The sequence below is a fragment of the Poecilia latipinna genome, unplaced genomic scaffold, assembly GCF_001443285.1.
Source record: "Poecilia latipinna isolate Pla-1442-1.1 unplaced genomic scaffold, P_latipinna-1.0 Scaffold362, whole genome shotgun sequence".
NCBI classification, from domain to species: Eukaryota; Metazoa; Chordata; class Actinopteri; order Cyprinodontiformes; family Poeciliidae; genus Poecilia; species Poecilia latipinna.
The window spans coordinates 182638-199561 of NW_015112978.1; the positions used below are offsets into that span (position 1 = coordinate 182638).

The 16924-nt window shown below is 40.0% G+C and overlaps 1 protein-coding gene across 6 annotated transcripts in view; it reads left to right on the forward strand.

Moving 5' to 3' along the window:
* The window catches only part of arid4b (AT-rich interaction domain 4B), a 60801-nt gene that overhangs the window by 34644 nt on the left and 9233 nt on the right, over positions 1-16924 (forward strand). For 4 of the 6 annotated variants that reach the window (XM_015036245.1, XM_015036249.1, XM_015036246.1 and 1 more), the window contains exons 6-15: positions 3073-3152; positions 3410-3501; positions 6488-6629; positions 7682-7761; positions 11486-11562; positions 12147-12449; positions 12531-12625; positions 12718-12815; positions 13377-13575; positions 13668-13888. In XM_015036245.1, coding sequence (XP_014891731.1) covers positions 3073-3152; positions 3410-3501; positions 6488-6629; positions 7682-7761; positions 11486-11562; positions 12147-12449; positions 12531-12625; positions 12718-12815; positions 13377-13575; positions 13668-13888 — 1387 coding nt within the window. The remainder of the gene's footprint in view (positions 1-3072; positions 3153-3409; positions 3502-6487; positions 6630-7681; positions 7762-11485; positions 11563-12146; positions 12450-12530; positions 12626-12717; positions 12816-13376; positions 13576-13667; positions 13889-16924) is intronic. The other 2 variants (XM_015036250.1, XM_015036251.1) reach the window with 1 other exon arrangement.

Below are 16924 nucleotides of genomic sequence, written 5' to 3' on the forward strand. Positions count from 1 at the left end.
CGCTCTTCCGATCTAAAAACTAAACAACATAAAGCCAAAGTGGAAATAAATACTGCATTCAACCAAAAGAGTGCAGATTATGAAGTCTGTATACTATATTGCCCTTCAGTAATTACTAGATTTAAATAGAGAAGATGGGCACATCCGACTACCTAATGCAGTAGTTCACACTGCATGATTTTTTTGCCCCTATTTTCCCCTTATGACAATCTTAGAACGTTGGGTGTTCCAAGATTGTCGCTGGTGATTTCGTAACCGATCATCCTGCAGTGTGTGGTGTGTTATGGTGGATCAGGGTTTTCCCTGACTTGGAGCATTAATGCTGAATGTGACAGGTAGCCAATCAGAAAGCGCCGATTCTCCTTCTCGCTTTCTGAGGGGAAATTACGGAGGGGAATCCCAAACAGCTGACACGGCGCAACCCGAAGTCCAGTGGACATCGGAGATGATATGTGGAAACAACATTAATGTTCAACGTTTCGTGCAAATAATATAGAAATGACAAGGAGAGGAGTTGGAGCCAAATTGCTACCGCAGTTGATAAAACCCGGTAAGTTTTCAGCTGTTCTTCGTTAACGTGACATAAATAGGTTACAATGATTTTCATTCAGTCAGGATTTTACGCTGACTCTAGCCACATGCATCACAGGTAGATTCTAGTAAAGCATTGATTAATGCCTGGTTTTAAAATTAGTTAACTGGACTTGTAGCCCTTATTTTGTGCCCATGTGACTGGACACCACATGGCACGACGAACCCAATCGAACCGTTATACCTAGGATTTCTGTCAGCTAATGTGTGATCTCTCAGGTTTTGAAAATGGGCCGCTGGACATTACACCAAGGAAATGAGGAAGGGAGGGTCAGTAGAGAGCACCGGAGCTGAGCCTTTTTCATTCAGTGTCATCAACAGAAAGAAAAAAAGACAGGAAGAGACGATAAAGCCGATAATTAAAATGAGGTCGATAGGTTTAATTTATGGTGTGATTAATTGGTATATCGTTTATGGTGACAGGCCTAATGTTATGTCTGTATAAGACGAGGCTCAGTTTTTTTCACAGATTATCTGTGAAAAAAACGTCTGATGTTTTATTGTTTGAAATGTAATAATGTAGTGATAGTTTAAACAAATATTAAAAAAAAAAACATTTTGTTCTAAAGAGAACATACAGCAGCTTAAAGGTTGACCTTTAACATATCTCTATAAAAGATAAAAGGATTTAGAAAAGTGTTGGCAGCATACATATTCAACTTTTTTGAACATGTATGCTGCCGAATGTAACTTTTATTAAAAAAAAATATTTTACATATTATCTCATGTCAGTCATATGCGCACCCTGTCAAATAGGTATTGAAATCTGACTTACTTTTCTACATAATCTTGTATATCTTCTGTACAGATATGTTCCAGATTAACCTTTAAACCTGCAGTGTGTAACTTATAAAAATTAGGTTCTTTAAAAACAGTTTTATAAGCTTTCCCTCGTCATTACAGTAAAGCAAGAGACATAATCTGTGGAAAAAATCCAGCGTTGTCTTCCACTGACATGACATTGTGATAGTGTTGACAAATATGTAAAAAACAACATTTTACTATAAAACTTACATACTGCAGCTTTAATGTCATGTTACATGTTCAAAAACATTGTTAAAATCGGAAATACTTTTCTATATCATGTTAAATATGTTTTGTAAAGCTTAACTGTTATATTTTAATATCCATTTTATATATTAAATTATAATATATAACCACCNATTTTGTGCCCATGTTGCTGGGCACCTCATGGGCACGATCGAACCCGATCAAACTGTTATACCTAGGATTTCTGTCGGCTAATGTGTCTCTCAGGTTTTGAAAATGGGCCGACAACACATGTAGTGTGCCCTGGACATTAGACTAAGGAAATGACGTAGGGAGGGTCAGTGAAGAGCACCGGAGCTGAGCCTTTTTTCATTCAGTGTCATCAACAGAAAGAAAAAAAGGCAGGAAGACATGATAAAGCCGATAATTAAAATGAGGTCGATAGGTTTAATTTATCGTGCAATTAATTGATTTATCGTTTATCGCGACAGACCTAGTCGTCACTATTTTGTTGCTTGAGTTACAGACAGAAACTCTGCAAATATAGCTTTTTTCCCCTCTACATCCTTTCAATCAGGGCTTTAGACTAAAGCCATTTTTTTATCTGGCCATTTTTGCAGTGGCTATAAAAAGTATTCACACCCTGGAATATTTTATCCTTTCTGTTGCTTTTACAAATCTGTCATGATCAGCAAAATTGGGATTTTTTGACCAAGGAAGGGAGTGAATATTTATCTAATCACTTAATTTATGTTAAATATTTCTATTTAATTATGACTATTTTGTAGAAGTCAGTTTTCATTTCACTATTTTCATGATTATTTTCTTCAGAAAAGCAAATTGTCTTCCTTATTGATTTGTTAAAGCAATGAAAAAGGGGTGAATACTTTTTATGGAAACTGTAAGGGGATTCAGATGTTAAAACATTGACTAATTGGTTTTTATTTTTTATTATTGTAGTAAGTGGTATATTATTTACTTTAAGTATTATTACATGTGGTATCATTAAAAAAATAGTCAAAAGAATGCTAGCCACAAATGTTCCCAAAGATAAAGTATCTACTCACCCAGAATATTTGAGAAAAGCTGCAAACTGCGAGTTTACTCAAGTTTAATCTGCTCCCTTTATTGAAAATCTATATCTGCGAGTACACAGTTGCAGCGCGTTTCTACTGCTGCTTTGATCAGAAGTTTCGCAGCTTCTTGTTGTCACTGAAATGCACCCAGAGGGATTCCACTGTAGTGAAAACATCCTCAACCCAGATTAATAATTTTCATTCACTGACTCTCGCGCATGTAGCTTCCTCAAATGTTTCCTCTCCGTGACGTCAGTGGTGCGTTCGAGGAATTGATGAGCCTCTCCAGCAGCTGAGAGCGGACTTGTTTTCATTATGCAGACATCTTGATGATGGGACGGGAATGTATTTGTGTCTTCTTGTGATGATGGAGTTCTGTTCTTCTTGCAGCAGCCTAATGATTTTGTTTTTGCAGTTTTTGACGACGGCGACGAGAAGACTCTGAGGCGTTCTTCTCTCTGCCTGAAAGGAGCCCGTCACTTTGCAGAAAGCGAGGCGAGTAGCGCGCTGGCCTTGAGTTTAATAGCTGCCTCATTGAGAAAGCTTAACAAATGAAACCATGAATGTTCTCTTTTTCACATTTTAACTAAAGATTATTGCTTATATATATATATATATATATATATATCCTGTGCTAAATAAATCCAGTCCTTTAAAAAAGATTTTATGTCATGTCAGTGAACACTTTGTTTGGTTTCTAATTGGCTGAAGACGCAGCTGAGGTTCTTTGTTGTGCTTTGTTTCATCTGCAGACACTCGACAGACTCCCTCTCACCAACCCTGAGCACTTTGGCACACCGGTCATTGGCAAGAAGGGGAACCGTGGCCGGCGATCAAATCCTATGTGAGTATTACCCTCAATCTCTGGCTTATGTCTAACTGCTACGGTGCCTTGAAAAGGTGAACAAAACAATAACTGTGAAGACAAAAGTAAATGGTACATGGTTTATTTTTTTTTTAATTTTCCAAATGCAAATCTAAGAAGTGTTGCATTCATTTGTATTTAGGCCAGCAAGTCAGCGCCTTTAAAGAGTGAAATTTTTGCCTGTTAGCTGAAGTTCAGTCAGATTGTGTTTGCTAACATTAGTTATCAAGTTTTGTCAGTGATTCTAACTGGACTTTGATTGAGCCATTCTAACACATATTGCATATTGATCATAAACCTAAATTATGAATTCATCTGGACCCTACATAGCTTTGATTAAGCGGGTTTTCTTGTGGCTTTTCCCCAACAGTTGCTTTCTCCTTTTCCATAAATGCCAGATTTGTTGATGGTCGCACATCTGACATAGACTCCTTACATCAGATGTGTGTTGCTTGGTCCATGCGCCTCCTCCACTAACAGACACATCTGCTGTACCTTTGTTGATGGCATGTGAAATGAAAGATTTGATCTCATCTCTTTATGCAAAGTTTCTGAGGCTTGACAATGAGAGAAGAAGCAGCTCACTGATTCCCGCTCCTTCATCATGAAGGCTTATGAATGTTTGCATAGTTTGGTTGAAGGCTGCATTTTTCCATTCCTTTTTTTTCCTCTTCCTTTCCTTTCCCCTTTACTTTTGTTTTTCTTTTCTTTTCCTTTCTCTAGAATTGAACCACTCATATCTCTTAGTTGTTTCTGATTTGATCTTTTTTGGGTAGTTTTACAAACTACACAAAAAGGATCCATCTATCATTATGGATCCTTACTTCATCGTCTCTCTGCCCGACTTTCTAACCATACAGCCAGACAGATGTAAAGAGAAGCGTCAGAAGCAAAAGAGGTGGATTAAGCAGTGCTTGCCAGCAACTGATGGAGTCAGCCAGGACATATTACTATAGAGCATAGTCAGCACTGCCCGGGTATTGAGCTGTTAGCATGTCATAGCATGCTAGCAGTGTGGAAAATCCAGCATTTACCAAACAAAAATGTACCAAGCAAAATGGAATCCATAGTAAAGGAAAATCTACACATTAGATGAGGGGAAAAGTAAACCTCACAAAATAATCAAATCACAGGGCAGACAGCAACGCTATCTTCAATCAGAGGCTTCTTCAGATCAGTTGCAAGACTGACTGCTACCAGCGTCACCATCCACAACAACTGTTTGAAGATACTTAAGTGATGCAAGCTATGACAACATTTAATTTCCCTTTGGCATAAATAAAGGATCTGTGAACTGAATTGAATTGAACTTGGATGTTCTTGTAGTTTTTTTTTTTCTTTGCTATAAAAATCCCCTGATGTCTATGAGCTCCTGGGAAATAGCACAGTTTTCATTTGGGAATAGGGACTGCTCAGGCTTTATTTGGGTTATAATTGCGTTTCATCCCTTATAAAGAGAAGACTTGGCTACATAATCTTATTCTCCTTTATAATTGCACCCACAGAAAAGTCAATATTGGCCTAAACACTGATGCACTATTGATCCACATTGGACCCAGCTACACATTAGACCCTTGGGTCTGTTATCCCTCTGCACAATAAAGTTTTATATCAGGAGTTACAGAGGTTGACTCCACTGTATACGCTGAAACGAATACAGTAGCATCGTCGACGGCTGCGCTGCAGCAAGTGCAGAAGGATTCCTTTAAATCACTTCATGCAGCAGCTGTCAGTTAATGTTGAATTCTGTTTCCTAAATGAATGGTAGTCTCCCTTTCATTAAGTCGTTAAAGTGCTTTGTTTATGACTTTGAGTCCCAGCTTGTTGATGTTGTTGTTGTAGCTGCAGCAGCCTGACTGATTTACTGAGCTCTCGTCGTGCCAGACGCCGTGTTTATATGTACACAGAGCTGCGCACAGACCCGGCCTAGTGAGGCATAAAAAGAGGACAGAGGATCTGTTTGCCTGCTGGTGCTGCTTGCATGATCACTCAGAGACGTGTCTGTCTGTCTGCTGGCTGCAGGACAGAAAATCAGGAAGAAGCATCAGAGCGTCAACACGCTGATCCTAATGAGTGGGCTCATCAGTGGAGTCTTGTGTTTCACTCTGCACCGCAGTGATAAGAGCACAAAATATGGAGCTGGTTTGTTGTACTTGAGACTGTTCATGTTTTATTGCCGAAGATGTTGCTAAATAAGGAGATGGTTGGTTTGGGGGAAATTAGCCTCTCCGCTTTTATTGAAAGAGACTGGCACAAGTTGCTCGTTTTCACTGTTTTATTGATGATTGTTGTGATGCTTGGGTTTTATTTTGCAGATCGTGGTTACTGATGCATGCTTAGCAACAACATTGGTGTCGTTTGATCTTTTCTCTTCCCTTTTTCTCACTTTATAGCTTCAAACTTTATTGTATTTCATTGGGATTTTATGTGACGGACGAACAGAAAGCAGGGCAATGTTGTAAAGCAGAAGGAAAATAATACATGTTTTTCAAAATATCTAAAAAAAAATCTGACCAACCTCCTTATTCTGATAACCTTTAATAAGATCCATTTCCTCACTTGTAAACAAAGTCCACCTTTGAGTAATTTAATTTAATTTAATTTTTCATTGTGAAAGCTGTGCATCATCTCTGTTCTTCTTCACACTTTGTGTATGTCATGTCACGTAAAATTCCTATATAATACATTGATATTTATGGTTGTAATTTGTCAAAATATGAAAAATATCCAGTTGTTATGAGTTCTTTTGCAACGCCATGTAAATGTACCATTCTGTCTACACCAGATGTGAATAATTGGTTTGTTTATAGACCGAAACATGTTCCCTTCAATCCTAGTTAGTCCAAATGTTATTTAATTTTTTAGAATCAGATCTAACGCTCAAATCTTTACGTGCATTCTCCTCCTCCCTCCGTCTTCCTACCATAAAGTCTTTTTGAGCAAATTGTACTTTTTCCTCCCCCAGTCAAGAGGAGGAGTTGTCCTCCTCCTCCAGTGAGGAAGAGGAGAGTGACCAGCGTCAGAATGAAGATCTGTTCGGCAAAGTGGTCTGCGTGGAGGGGGTTGCCGCCGGCGACAAAAAGAAGAGCACGTGGTATCCCGCTCTGGTGAGTTCATGCCTTTCTCCCCCAGCTGCTCCATGCCGCAGCAGAGCCAGAGAGCGCTGCTGCTGATCTAACAGAATAGCCACAGAGCTGTGCCATTTCATCAAAACGCCTGCTTACGTAACAGCAGCACTCAGCAGGATTATGTGATTGCTTTGGAGTTCAGCTGCTTTGAATTGCCGTAACATGCATGTTTTGGGCGATGAAGGAAGGAGCTAATTTCCTCGAATGGGGGGGGGATACTTTCCTTCATTTTCTCTAGGAATTAGATCTTATCTGAGCAGCAGTGCAGCACAATCAGGTCTGTTGCTTTTAATTCACGTCTCAGATCCATTTCTAAACTCTGTCAGTGTCAGTGACTGCTCTTTCTCGTTTTGTATAAGTGCTAGCAGTAGAAGTGTGAGAATGGCAGAGGGTGGGGAACTGTCCTTTTAACTGTGCTCAGCTCTGCCCCTCCTGGATTTGTTGTTCTTGGCTTGTTGTTGGCTGAGCTCCATGCTGCCTCCTTGTGACCGAATAGGGGAGAACATTATACAGCAGCTTGTCATTGTTTACACTGTTACCTTATGGCAGAGCGATGCTGCCAGATGTGTCATGCAGCAGATGATCCATAGCTACAACAAAAGGGTTTGTTTCCCTCCCGACTCGTACGCTAAAAGGAGGAAAGGTCATGTGTCCATATGTGAGCAGAGTGTTTACCTTCGCAGAGCAACATGTGAGTCTGTGCTTAGGTCAGAGTGTTCATCCTGCAAGCGTGTTTGTGCTGCAGAGTCCAGGAGGAAGTGGGCAGAGAGCGAGTGGAAATCATGTTAGCAGGGCTGCCTCCTGTCATCGTTTTGCTTCTCAGCTCCTTCCAGCAGCCACACATGCTGCCATAAGCTGCTTACTCCTACAACTACAACCATCATCTCCCTTTCCTGTATGTTTTTACGTTCACAAAGGACATAATTCTACATGCCATCTGGCAGAAACCTGTTTGAACTCCATTAACACCTCAGCTCCGTCTCTTGTTTGCATCTGATTTTCCTTTTTCTCTTGTTTCTTTGCATCACAAGGTCATTTCCCCGGACTGCCATGAAGACATAACCGTGAAGAAGGACAACATCTTCGTCCGATCTTTCAAGGATGGAAAATTGTGAGTTTTCTTCTTTTCAATAGGCATTACACTTCTTCTGCTGTTGGTGACTCTTTGTGCTGCTCCTTTCTGCCTTTTATTAACATTGAAACGAGCTACGCTTAGCAGAAGTATTCAGTATTGTCAGAAAGTATTCACACCTCTTAAACTTCAATGTTTAATTGTTTTTTTTTCTATTGTTTTTTTTTTTTCACAGTAATTGTGAAGTGGGAGGAAATGACACCAGATGGTTTTCATCAGTTTTCAAAATAAAAGCCCGAAAAAGGAAACTGACTCAATACTTTACACACCTGCCTTCTGCTGCAGTTACAGCTTTAAGTCTGTTAGATTTTGTACATCTAGAGATTTTTGTCTTACCTCCTTTACAAAACGACTCGAGTTCAGTCAGATTGGATAGAGAGCATCTCTAAACATCAGATTTAAAGATTTTAAATTGGCCAAGGGCAGCGTTGAAATTTATGTGAGGTTGCTGAATACAGATGCAGGCCACACTTTTCAGACTTTATTCATTAAAAAAATGAGAACTATGCTCACTTTTCCTTTCACTTCACAATGAATTTCTTTGTGCTCTCTTATCACATAAAATCTGAATAAAGCTTCTTGAAGTAGTAGCAACATAATAAAGTGTAAAACATTTAAAGAGCCGTGGATAAGGTTTTTTTTTTCAAGGCAATGTGGATTAGTGTAGATCCATCTGTACCTTTAAGGATTTGTAGCTATTTGTAGCTATACATGGTAATTTTTCCAATTTATTACGCCTAAAATGAGAAACTTATTTTTAGGCGTGCTCAACTGTATCTCAAGAACTACAAAATGATTGTCATTTATACTTAACAAATTAACTAGTTTGAAATGTATTTCCTGTAAATCTGCCGCAAGCAAGCCTTTAAAACGAAAAGATAAATGTTTTAAACTTTGGTTAAAGAGAGGTTTGAGAAATTCCTTCACTATCAGGATAGAATATTTGCAGTTTTATGTTAATTGTGTGTATTTGATCAAAAATTCATATAATTGGACAAGTAATGCATTTCTTAGATCATTTCGGGCATTCCTTACTTTGTTTAAATTTTCTAAGAATACTGCTACAAACAGCAGTGCACTTTATAGGGGCTCCGTGTGGAAAGGCTATAATTTGGGAGTAGAAGGAAAATGATGCGTGGTTTTTACAAATACAAATCTGATTATTTTTGACTTTCCTGTCGAATCCTACTGCAGCCAAGCTCCCACTCTGTCTCTGCTAAAGAAACTTATTACCGCAGGATGATGATGCCACTACAGTGTTTTTGAGAAGATTTACTTTTTGAGTCTGGACAAGGGTAGAAAAAGTAAAAAGTGTGGGAGAAAATATAGACTTTTCAGACTCAAATTAGTAAATGAGGTGCTATGTTTGTTGCTTTGCTGGCCTGGTTTGTAATGTTCTACTTACCAAGCGCTGTGAATTACTGCTGAGGCGACATATTGCAGCTTCCCTGCAGCCTACATTCAGTCTGGATCCACACAGTCACATGTTGCGTCTAGTAAAGATAGAGAGAAGTTGTGCCATGTGTCTGCACTCAGCCAAAGGTTTATGCTTATGTGGCTACAGACTAATCCCGACATTCAGCGAGTGTTTTAACAGGACAACCTTTATGCATTCTTTAATAGATATCCTGCTAGAGTCATCAGTGTGACCCTTAATCTGCATTTTCAGCACAGGAAGTCTTATCAAACTAGTAGTTTGTTGAAGGCTGAAGGTGATGAGAGCGATAAGATGAGGAATGATAAATGAGGCGAGAGCTGGGAGTCAGCTACTTCTCCAAGCAAACCAACACATCATAATTAAACACGTATCAGTTTTACTCTCCGATTTCACTTGTTTAAGTCATCACTGTGCATTTCAAGTGGCTGTCAGAGTAAGAAGAAGGATAAATCTATATTACTGCTAATGAGATTTTCAGTTTTATTGCCCTGCGGGCCTCGAGTTGAAACATTGCTGAAATAACATAGATCAAATCCTTGCATCATTGTTACTCGTGCGTGAAATGCATATGACTTATAACTTTATTTCCGTGTTCTCCGCAGAGAAAATATACTTAAAATTCAACTGTAAACGTTCAACACAAGCGTCTAATTTGAGCTGATAATAGATCAAACGCTGCTCTGGTTTAGCCTGGATGAGAGACAGCTGGTGCAGAGACTGACGGTGTCTGTGGGGTGATTGCTGCTGACTTATCCATTGATTTTTCATCTCTGACGTTGACATTTGTGGTCCAGGGCTAAATGTCTCTTCAGTAGTAGTTTGTCTTGACATGCGCCACTGCATACGCTGTAAAAACGGGTTTGGGTAAAAGTCAGACATGACCAAGAGTCCAACCCGGTTTGGATCAGTTGAAGAAGCACGTAACTTCTGTAGCATCAACTAATTAACTGAAAACGGAGTTGGAAGAGTTTGGATTGACCTGAAACTCATCAAGAATTACATGTATGACATTTTTTAGCAGAATTTATTAACATCTTTTGTTCTCTGAAACTGAAAGTCTCCAAACATCATTCGCTTACTTCCATGTTGTTAGCTTAGCCACATGATTAAGTTATTAATACTGGTTATAATAGTTGCTTACTACTTATATTATTAGTCCAAAAAAACTTGGACTTATTTCCACCATACAGTGCCTCGCAAAAGTATTCTCATCTCTTTAACTTATCCAAATTTTCACATTATAACCACAACCTTTAATACGTTCTATGAGCCTTTCATCCATCCATGTATCAACTTTGACGTTGCCTACATGCCAACCAGTTGACATGTATAATACCCTACCATTATAAATGTAAACATATAAAGTTTGCTGAACTGGGAACTTTAACTAGAGATGCTTTTCACTCCAAGTGGGTTTGATGGGAATCGATGGATGAATACATGGAAAAGCACCTCATGCACACTGTTGAGTACGGTGGAGGATATGTGATGCTGCGGGCCTGTTTCTCTTCCAGAAGTCCTGCAACCTTTTTGGAGTGCATGTCATTATGAGCTCTTTGAAGTAGAAACCTGGTTACCTCTGCAAGAAGACTGATAATTGATCATTAATGGAGCTTTCCAGGCGGATAATGGTCCAAATCCTCTCAAAAAGCTGTTGAGAGGAGCTAAGAACAAGGGAGCCTAACAGAGTGAAGGATCCAACCTTGTGAAGCTTCCATGTATTTATCAGCATTAATAGGTTTTTAAAATTTTACAAATAAAATCTGAAAAGTGTGGCATTATTTGTATTCAGCCTCCAGACTAAAGTTGGATATTTATTGTAGTGTGTGTTTATTTCCATGACAACAATAAATTACACTTAATTATTCAAATTCAGAAACACTTTGTTGATCCCAAAGGGAAATTAAATGTTGTTGTAACTCACTTTAATTCAAGTTCTTCAGAGTTATTGTAGATGCTGAGGCTGTTGGCAGGAAAGTTTGTTTGATTTAGGAGTTGTTTGAAAAAGCTTTACTCTATTGTCAAAATTCTTATATTACCCAGCTCTTAGTTACATGAAAGCATCAATAAATATAAATTGATGCGTATGAGTAAATACAGTTACTTGGTGATAAAAATCACACTTTTTGCTGTAACTGGTGTAGAGACGTTGGAAAACTAGGCTGTAAAAGCTTAAGTACTGGTGTTTCCCTCCTTCATTTACTTCCTACACTCTTCATAGTGCGTTTTAACACATATTTAAACTATTTTCACCATGTTTTGCAGCTACATGGTGCTCCGGAAGGACGTCAACGAGATAAACAGCGAGATTCCTCCAAAAGCCGACGCCGGACTCAAAGCAGGTAACGCTCTGAGAAAGGGATCTGACTGAACTGGCATGGCACGTTCCCAGTTCCAGACGTCTTGTGGGCTGGATCTGTGTGTTGGCACACTTGGCAGGAAAAAAAAAACGAAACCACTCAGATTGGGTTTCTGTGAGGCAGAATGAAGAAAGATAAGTTTTTGTTTTTGTTCTGAGAAAAAGCCAGCGATTGAGAGCTCCTGTCGCTCTCAAATCTATTTTTATTTGAAGTCCTCACAAAGCTTCTCCTGCAGTGCCCTCGTTTTTTGTTTTTTTTGTTTTTTTTCTATTCCCCCCCCTTTCTGCTGTGCCACTCTTACTCTCTCTCGTAATTACAGCCAGGAAACGGCTTTGCATTATCTCAGCCGAGCTATTCACAGGTGGTTGACTCACAACTGTGATGTTTTCGACTATACAAAGCCTGAAACGAGCATCTGCCGAGGTAGTGAGGCCCCACCTGTGACACGCCGGCTCCTGCAGACACTGATACATTTTAATCTTTCAGATTTAAAAATGTCTAATTTTAAAGCTGGTGCATGTTTAGGTAGTTTTCTTTTTTTTTTTTTTTTTGTGCGTTTCTGACAGCGTTGGATGCGGCGTTGGAGTTCCAGCGGAAACAAGCCGTGCCCGGCTCCTGGAAGACAGAAGTGAAAGAGGAGAGCTCCAGCAGCGAGGAGGATGACGAGGATGAGGAAGACGAGCAGGAGGAAGACGCCAGCGGGGAGGAGGTGGAGGTTAGCACCGGCACAGCGAGCCATCGCTGCATCCTCCGAGTGGAAATGATCCTCATCTGCTCTCTTGTTTCCTGTCTGCAGGAGGAGGTGGAGCCGTTCCCAGAGGAGAGGGAGAACTTTCTGCAGCAGCTCTACAAGTTCATGGAGGACAGAGGTGAGTGAAGCGACGAAACGACATTTACAGGAATCATTGGCGTCGCAAAACCTCAACCTGCTGAATGTTTCTCTTCTGTAGGAACCCCCATCAACAAGCGGCCTGTTCTCGGCTACAGGAACCTGAACCTCTTCAAGCTCTACAGGCTGGTTCACAAACTGGGAGGCTTTGACAACGTGAGTGTTTGACTGTCACTCATCACATTTCAGTTCAGCCGTGTTTGATTTGTTTCTCTGATTTAAATCTGCCATCGTGTGTCGTTGAACAGATTGAAAGCGGCTCTGTTTGGAAGCAGGTCTACCAGGATCTGGGCATCCCTGTGCTCAACTCGGCCGCTGGCTACAACGTCAAATGCGCTTACCGCAAGTACGTACTAATGCCGAAAACCACACAGTAGCTACATGGATAGATACGTACAAAACCCTAAAATAAATTCATCATAATATCCTACTGCCTTTGATGAACTCACTTATGCCATATCCATTGGCACACCTAAGAGTTTCTATGAAATAAATGTGGTTCAAATGTTCAAATTTTATAAAATGGATCAGAAAATGTTAAGTGATTCACAACCTCCTGTTTTCCCTTGTGTATAAATCTGAGACTCTCACTCATCAAAATAGGAAAGACAAGAGAGCATCTCTAAAAAGATACAAGGAAATGACTGCTGACTAAAATCTATCCATATTACCCAAATCTTCAACTCTCTTACATTATCTACTGTACCATGCACTGACACAAGGCATTAAGCCATTTTCAAATTATTTCACTTTTAGACGTCTCTTAGGGTTTTTCTAAAAATCACGATTATAAATTGTATGATTTCTGTCCCTTTTCAGTTTTAGTTCGTTCCTTTCTCACTTTCTTTCCGTCTCTTTTTCTTGCTCTCTTTTCTGATAAATTTATGAGACATGTTTTATTTTGCAGGTATCTGTATGGATTTGAGGAGTACTGCACCTCCACTGCCATCACATTCAAGATGGACCTTCCTTTGAAGCAGGGTCCCAAGAGAGAGGTGAAGTCTGAGGAGGAAGCAGGAAGAGCGGCCCCTACTGCCTCCATCTCAGAGGAGCAGAAAACCCAGATGGACGGAGAACTTTGCACTCCACCATCTGTTCTCTGCAAGGTACCTTTTCGTCGGGACACTTTGAGTAAAATGTATTTTCACTTTGATGCCTGGTTGGGTTTTAAATAAAACCCTCCCTTTCTCACACATAGGAAGAAAAAACAGACTTCACCCAAATCAAATCAGAGTCTGAACCATCCAAAACGGAGGGAAAGGACGATGACGACGACGACGAAGAAGAAGAAGAAGAAGAAGAAGGAGGAGGAGGCGCTTCAAAGGCGGACGCAGACGAGGGGTCGTCTACATCCCGCCTCGGAGGTGATAACATAAAAACGGAGCAGGATGACGAGCAGGAGAGCAAAGATAACTCCGGGTAAGTTCTCTCATCCACACAGCTTTATAACAACCGTCCCCGTAGTCCAAAGACAACCTCACCCAAAGAATGTTCATAGTTTGTTGCCAGGCCTTCCCTTTTACTTTGTCAAAGCTACAAAGTCTATTATCAAATAAGGAGCAGTGATCCTTGTGACCTTAACGACACTAATACCCACAATCCTTCTCTGCCTGTCTAACCAAAGAGCTCTCCTCTCTCTCCTCTAACTAAGCTCTCGCCCTCTGTGCTATTATTATTTTGGTGGCTTGGTCGGGATCAGCTGGCAGAGGCCTGTTAGAGCGCCTGACTGCTACCTTCCACCTGGCCTTTCACGCTGTGCTCTCTGTGTCTCTCTGTGTTAGACTGCTTAACCGTGGCAAAGCCTCACCCACTCAGTGCACACAACATGGCTGTGCACACCTCCAGATCTCTTTCTGTCTCACTGCCTCTCCTCCCCTGCCTTCTCTCTCTCTTGGCTTCCGATCCTCAGCTCTTGTTAAATGTTCCATGTGTATGAATGTCGTCACTGAGACATCAACCCTCTCAGCGCTTCAGATGCAGTAACCTATAGCGACACGAGGACCTTGGTGCATAGGCGGATGGATGTGCTGACTTTGGTTCGACCTCCTGTGTTGATGTGAAGGAGGGCAGATTACTACTTCCTGTCTTTAAAAAGCTCTTAGTGTCTCCCTCTGTGTAGACACAGGTGTGCTGCATAGGTCTGTGGGAACTCTCCGTTTGTTGCGTTTTGTCGAGATCGTGGACTGTTCGGTAACTTGCAGGCTGTCAGATTGAGTCTGTGGACAAGCCAGAGGCTGATCTGATGTCTTCTGATTGCAGCTCGTCTCTTTGATGTGTGCGCCGTCTAGTCTGGACTCTGTGAGGGCTACATTTGAATCCAGTAGCAGATTTCCATTGTGTGTGGCCAGCAGTATTTGTTTTACAAGGAGGTTAAACTGTGCTGTTATTTTGGGGTAGAAATAAGTAATTGGAGAGTAGGGGTGGACAATATGAACTAAAAGTTTATCACAAGATTTTGTGGTACAGTTCTGATAAAAGTGACAGTAAAAATGATTTATAGCTGTGGCTTTAGGACAAGAGTAATCTAAAGTGTGATTTGTATCTCTAAACTGCACACAGTCACTGCATTTAATCATATTTTCAAATGTATTGATATTTATTGATGCTGTCATTGAACAAACAGTGGGGGAAAAAGTCAAATTAATCTCGACAATATAGACAGTTTTGGGTTGTTTTTAAACATCATTCATTGTAATTTACTGTGACAAATTCTTTTCATGAGATAAAATTTATCACAATAAATTATTTTAAAATGAATGGTCCTGATAACCATTAATATACTCAATATCCACTACAATTAACTGGTTTTATTTAGGGGCATCTGAGTAAAACAGGCAGAATACAAGTGCATGTCATACATGTCGGATTTTTATTTTATTTTTTATTTTTAGGCTTGTTTTGTTATTTAATATTTGCATTCCTTGTGAGTGCCACGACCTGGTTTCCGTAGAAACAGATAAACAGCAACAGGACTGCTAAACACAGCATTTTATTTTGTGTTTGTGGTTATAAATCACTTCCTGGTGTACAGAATTGCAATGTCTATATTTTCTATGAACGTAAAACTTAAAAGTCATGAAACATGAGTCCCTGGTTTGAATTTAAAGGGGTTGCAGGAAATATCCGATGTGGTGACTCTAGCCATACTGACTTGTTTTGTTTATGTTGAAGAGAACAGCTTTTTTGCATTCCTCGTGGATTGTTATTTTGAATATGCAGTGAGTAGAAAAAAAAAATGTTTTCATATATTTATTTATCAGTGTTGAAAGTACGGCACTTAAAATAGCTGCTGTTTCCTTTGATCATTTGTTTCTGTGCCAACAGAAACCAAACGGCTGTGAGTAGACATGCAAAGTCTGATGTTTTCACTGAGTCTATCCCAGCTTGTTTCCTCTCTGAGTGTTAAAAGACGTCATGTTGGTGGAACCAGAGAACATTGTTGTGGATCTCAGTGCCTCCATCAGTGCTACAGACCTGCTTTAAGTTGCTGCTGAGCTACCCTGCAGAGCTGCGTTTTGCTGACCTAACTTGCTCTTGTGTCCCTTTGCATCTAAAACTCTGACTGCACTGCCAGACTAGCCTCCAGCTTTGTTTCCCACTAGCTCCTTCTTGTGGCTGCTTTATTCCTCACATTGTGTGTTTGTGTGTGAATGAGAATCTCAAGCGCTTCATGTTTGGGTGTAGGGCTAGTTCAAAGTAGTGTTTTTATCCCCTTTCTCATTGAGTTTTGCCATACAAGAATGTTTTACTTGCTGAAACACATACTGTACTGTGCCCTGTTATGGGTTACTATTAATGATGTAGTTGTTTATCCTGCAGCTTGCCTCAGTTATACTGGACTGGAGTTAAAGCAGGACAAGAACAGGAAGTTAATGTTTCTTTATAGATAAAGGCCATGTGTTGTAATGGGACAAGGCAGGCAAAGGGTGGAGCATATAGTCAGGCTTCTGTGCAGCAGTCAGTAGGTTGGGTGGATGGATGTGAGGGTGGGTCTTTGTTGTCATAGACATAGAAGAATAGATGCTGCGTTAGCACCCGGATCACACGCCAACGTCTACGGCATACTGTGAGTGGCATTTTTATTGAGATGCAAAGACTGCACTGCACATTTCTGCTGAATGGGTTTAGGTCGAACGCTGTTCATGTTTGATACTGTGAAGCGTCGTCACCACAGGTACTGTGTTATTTACATGGCTGAAATACTGAACATCACCAAGAGTGGTAATATAATAGAAAATGACTGTAATCAGTTTAACCATGTAATGCATATTCAGCCATAGTTTTGCAATTAAATGTTTTTATTATTGTTGTCCTTAGCATAATGATAGAATTAAGAAGTTAAGAAGTTACTAGTTACATTAATGAATGAATTTAAACCACTTATTTTTCAGATATCAGTACAGTACTTTATTATTAATGGTCTATAATAATAATTATAATAATAATCATAATAAT